This window comes from Vombatus ursinus, unplaced genomic scaffold (genome assembly GCF_900497805.2).
Source record: "Vombatus ursinus unplaced genomic scaffold, bare-nosed wombat genome assembly UNPS02014785.1, whole genome shotgun sequence".
Lineage (NCBI taxonomy): Eukaryota > Metazoa > Chordata > Mammalia > Diprotodontia > Vombatidae > Vombatus > Vombatus ursinus.
The window spans coordinates 12,579,923-12,585,142 of record NW_020954563.1 but is presented as its reverse complement, the minus strand read 5'-3'; the positions used below and the strand labels follow the sequence as shown (position 1 = coordinate 12,585,142).

At 49.6% G+C, this 5,220-nt stretch overlaps 1 protein-coding gene across 5 annotated transcripts in view; it reads left to right on the top strand.

The window, feature by feature from the left end:
• The first annotated feature begins 4,206 nt into the window (after nucleotides 1-4,206).
• Nucleotides 4,207-5,220, top strand: part of RNF130 (ring finger protein 130) — a 124,294-nt gene continuing 123,280 nt past the window's right edge. For 3 of the 5 annotated variants that reach the window (XM_027867309.1, XM_027867310.1, XM_027867311.1), the window contains exon 1: nucleotides 4,207-4,536. In XM_027867309.1, coding sequence (XP_027723110.1) covers nucleotides 4,287-4,536 — 250 coding nt within the window. In that variant the 5' untranslated portion in view covers nucleotides 4,207-4,286. The remainder of the gene's footprint in view (nucleotides 4,537-5,220) is intronic. The other 2 variants (XM_027867312.1, XM_027867308.1) reach the window with 1 other exon arrangement.

The following is a 5,220-nucleotide window of genomic DNA, read 5'->3' as shown; positions in this document are numbered from 1 at the left end:
AATTTTTTAATACCTCATATGACTCCACATACCTCTTTCTGAGGGCCTCTCCAGGTCACTTACAGCTTAGGACATGCTGTAGACAAAATGAGTGGTTTTATTCCTTCAATGTTAGCCAACTAGCAAATATATGCTGTGGAGATCTCATATGCTCTTGGATAGTGGCGCCTAATTCAGGGCCTCCTCAACATATTGCTATGGCCAGCAGCTAATTTAGACACATAGCATACCAGAAAGGAGCTGAAAAGCTTCCCAGATCTAGCCAGTGCTCACCTTGCCAATCAAAGTGGCCAAAGGAGATGGCACAGAGACAGATTATAATGTGATGGAAAGAGCTGATCTAGGGAGTCACTAGACCTGGATTTGAAGCCTGACTGTGCCATTCACTAATTGCCTGTATGATCTTGGGCGTCTCACTACTCCATTTCCTGATTTTCTCCTCTAGTTCTAAGATCAAAATTAGATCTTAAGTTATTCTCATTGGTCAATTCAATTGTTTTTTTTTTTTTAGAATTTCTGGTTATCATTATCACCCTTAAACCTAGAGAAGGGGCTTGTGTATGTATTCCTCAAAGAGAAGAGAGAGATATGAGAGAGAGAGAAAGAAAGAGAGAGAGAGAGAGAGCTTGCTGATGGGAGGACAAGCACTCTGATCCTATAATCAGTGTGACCTCAGTATCTAACCTCAACCCAATTTTCCTCCTCATTGAAGCACTTCCTGACTCTTTAGCTGAAATTCTCCTAAATCTGTTCAGCTGCCTCCTTTGTCCCTGTCATACTTTACCTTGTATTGCTATAATTATTTGTATAGACATATCTCCTTGTATTATTGTAATTATTTGTGTAGACATATCCCCTCAGTAGATCCTAAATTCCTTGAAAGCAGGGACTTTTATTCTTCATCTTTGTAGCAGGAACCTAATAAATGTTCCTTGAGTTAAACTGTCCTTTCACCCCTTCTAGGAAAAGGAAGTATAATTCACCAAAGGACTCTACCTTCTAAAATTCTTGGACCCAAGTACAAGACTTTGCTTTTATGCCTTTCACATCCCTCCGATTTTTTTTTTTTAGCACTTTACATAGATCCCTTTATGTATGTCTCTTTTTGTCCAGGTATTGCCCCCAGAGTCACCCAGAATCTATTCTCTTCTACATGGTATTCCTTTAAATATTTGAAGACAACTATAAATTCTAATTTTCTTTTTTTCTCCAAGTTAAAGCTTCCCAGTTCCTTCAGCTCTTCTTCATATGTCAAGTTTCTAGACTCTTCATAACCTGAATGACTGGAACATGAGAGGTTATCTATTCCAGCCAGTATCCAAATATCTACCATATTCTCAACAAATGACCAGTGTCTCTCCTTAAAAAGGACATTAACAGCAGGAAACTTTTATTCCTAAACCACCCTTCATGAGTTTCATTCGACCTGTGATTTCATCTGACTCCGAATGAAGGAAAGCATTTATTATATGCTGACTATGTGCAAAGCACTGTGCTCAGTGCTAAGGATATAAACAGAAAAGCAAAACATTACTTAAACTCAGAAATGTGGGAACTCCTTCCACCAATGAAGATCAGCAATTCATCTGTAACTTATCTAGTTGCCTGGAACAGTAAGAGGTTTAGTGACTTGCCCACGGTCACATAGCTAATTAATATAAGTCAGAGACAGGACTTCAAACCTAAATCTTCTAGACTTCAAGGCCTTCCCTCTCTTCAATACTATTGTCTTTCAGGGTGCCATTATGGGATTTTTCCAGAGCTGGTTAAGTTATCCATGCATGCATATTCTCTAGAAAGAAACAGTCAGTATCATGGATATGTTTTGCATGACTACACGTGTATAACCTATATAGAATTGCTTGCCTTCTCAATGGGGGGGGAGGAGTAAGGGAGGGAATTTGGAATTCAAAGTTTTAAAAATGAATATTAAAAAAATTGCCATTACACGTAACTGGGGAAAAACAAAATACTAAAAATTGGGGGAAAGAGAAAAAAGAAAGAGTCAGGATAGAAGTGTGAATCCTGCTTCCTGTCCTATATATGAGGCTCCAGTTGGTCAAGACTCCTCTTAAAACATGGCACCAAAAATTGAACACAGTATTGTAGAAAGGGTCTTATGAGAACAGAGAATGGCAGCACAATTACCTCCCTAACATGTCACCACCAGCACCATTCCCCTTCAGTGAACTCCAGTGGCCCCCTGTTTTTTCCATGATTAAATCTAAACTTCTGTGGTATTTAAAGCCCTAAATGGTCTTTTTCAACCTTTCCAATCTTCTTATGCTTCACTCTCCTCCATAACTGCTATCATCCATCTGCAATCACCTATTTGCTGTTCTTTGAAAAGAACATTCTATCTCCCAGTTCTTTGGAGTCTTCGTGTCTGAAATGTTTTCCCTTCCTACCAGACTCCTAGTTTCCCCAACTTCCTTCAAGACTCAGCTCAACTCCCACCTTCTGCAGACCTTTTCAGGTGTCCCTAGCTGCTAATACCATCTCCTCTCAGATTACATTCCATCTGCTCTCTATCAATGTACTTTGAATGTACCTAGTTATTTATATGTTATCTCCTCCACTAAAATGGGAACTTGAAGGTCAAGATTGTTTCTGGGGTGTTTTTTTGTATTCCCCAGCTTTTAGCACAGTGGCTGGTACTGTAAGCAACATAAAGTTTTGCCCACTGACTCTTTAGCTTATTTGAGAGCAAGGTTATTGAGAATTCCACTGAGCTTTGGGATTAAAACCCCCAAATCTTTTGAGGGAAATTGAACAGACTTCCCTATCCCTGATTTGTTTAATCTCCAGTCAACATTATCATTAACAGCAAATGTTTCAACGCAGCTCAACTAACACTTACTGTATCTGGTCACCAACACTGGCAACGGCCGTGGAAAAGTAGAATAAGCCATTTTTGGTTGAACACATTTTTTTTTTTTTATTTGAATGGGACAAGCTGGGTTGGCAGAATGCCTGTGTGGAGTGCAAGGCACGAAATCCATCAAATCCAAACGGGGGGGAGGGGGGTCGGTGGTGAGAGTGGAGCGTTTCCCTAACTAGAGTTGGTAGGTAGTGAGGGGCCACTCCACACCGGAAGAACCACAAAATTTATAGTTGGAAATCACCCTCCCCATCACTTCTATATCAATGTCCTCATTTTACAAATAGGTAAACTAAAGTCGAGAGACTCAGCCACTTGGCCAAGGTTAAAACTAGCAAGCAGCTGAACATGACCTTGAACACTGGTCCTCAGGATTCAAACCCGATATCCATTATATTACTTTATAGTGAGAGCTGCTCATCCTCTTCGCCTGCCACTTCATATCCTAACCTCTTCGCCCCTTCTCTTCCCTCGCGTCAGTTCCCGGGGCAACCTGGTACACGAGCAGGCGGTGGCTCTAAGTTAGGGCGCTTTTCTCCGACGCCCCCAAGGACCGCTCCTTTCACACGATTCCTCGTGGCTTTAGGTAAGGGCAGTTCTAGGCCACTGCGCCTGCGCGCCAGCTGTCGGGCCTGGGGGGCGTGGAGGCTCGTCTGGAGCCAGCCGGGCGACTCGCGCTCCACCCCCCGCCTCGGCCCTGCTCTCCCTGCTTCCCTTCGGGAGCGGCCTCGGGCCGGTCCTCGAGGCGCTTTAGTCGCAGGGTCAGCTGCGCAGGCCGCGCCTCAGTCCCAGCTCCTCACTCACCCCCGCCCTCGCTTTCCTCCCGAGAATCCAGAAGGGAGGCGCTGCCGCCCCGCCCCCAGAAGCACCCCGCCCTTCCCCGCCCCTCGGCGCTCCTGCCAGGCCGGTCCCGCCTTCCCGTCCGAGGCGGAGCCGCTGGCCCGGGGCCGGAGCTGAGCCGTCTGCCCCGAGCAGCCAGAGTGGCCGCCGAGCCGCGCCGCCCAGAGGCAGAGGCACTGAGTGAGGCGGGGCGCGGAGGGAGGAGCCGCCGCCGCTGCGGCCCCGCGGATTCGTCGCCCGCCTGGGTTCCATGGACCTGTCGCCGATCCGTGCCCTGGGTGTTGCGGGGGAAGCGGGCCGGCCCGGCGCGCCCTCCCTACCCTGACCGACGGGGCGGGGGAATGGGCCGGCAGCAGCCGCGCTGAGAAGCGGCCGCCCGCCCGCTGCTGCCGCCTGCCCTGACCGGCTCTGCCCGGCCCGCCGACCGAGGCTCCGAGCCGCTTCCGGGCCCCGCGGGCCGCGCGGACTCGCCCCGGCCTGCCCGCAGCGCGGCCTCTCCGCGCGGTTCCTCCATCCCGGCCCGACCCCGGGCCTCGTCCCCGGCCCCTTCCCAAGCCCTCGGAGCATGGCCGGCCGCTGGAGGGGGGCCCGGCGGCCTGGCCTGGTCCTCCTGGCCGCGCTGCACTGGTGCCTGTGCGCGGCCGGGGCGGACATCGCGAGCCAGGAGTACTACACGGCGCTCATCAACGTGACCGTGCATGAGCCCGGTCGGGGCGGCCCCTGGACCTTCCGCATCGACCGCGGCCGCTACGGCCTCGACTCCCCCAAGGTGGAGGTCAGGGGCCAGGTCTTGGCTCCCCTGCCGCTGCATGGAGGTAAATGGGGCAAAGGCCGGGTCTCCCTCTCTCTTCTCCCCACCCCGTGCCTGGCACAGGTGCGGCATTCAGGGGGCGCGTAATAAATAGTGATTGCCTTGCCTCGGGCGCTTCATCACGTCTGGGGCTTGCAGGTGTGCTGAGGCACTGACCGAGCAGCAGACGTCAGTCCTTTGCGCTGTCGGTGTGGACACCTGGCCCAAAGTCCCTCGGAGCGCTTAAAACGACAGCTAGGTCCTCTTACTTGGTGGCCAGGGATAGAGTGAAAAGAGCTCTGTGCTTGGAGTTAGAAGCCTTGAGTTCGAGTACCAAGGTCTGTCTACTCTGTACCAGCTGAGTGACCTTGGGCAAGTTATTGCCCTCCTTGGGGTAATAACTGTTCAAAATGAGACGGTTGGATTGGATGATCTCTAAATTACTCTTTCCAGCTGTGATATTCTAGGATTCTGTAAATCTGCAGTATTTGTAAGGAATCAAAGTTAGGGCCCGGTTTCAGTTCGGTGGCCGGTTTCCAAGCGCAAGTGCTGCCAGGACTGTGAGAGCTGCCTGTGTGCAGGCAGGGACCGAGAAGACAAAGGAGGTCTTTGGAGAGAGGAGGAAAATGTCATGATGGATGAGCTTTTAACCACATTTCAGACGCTGCAGGTCTGAAATAAGGGGCTTAATACTCTGCTAAATTGGACC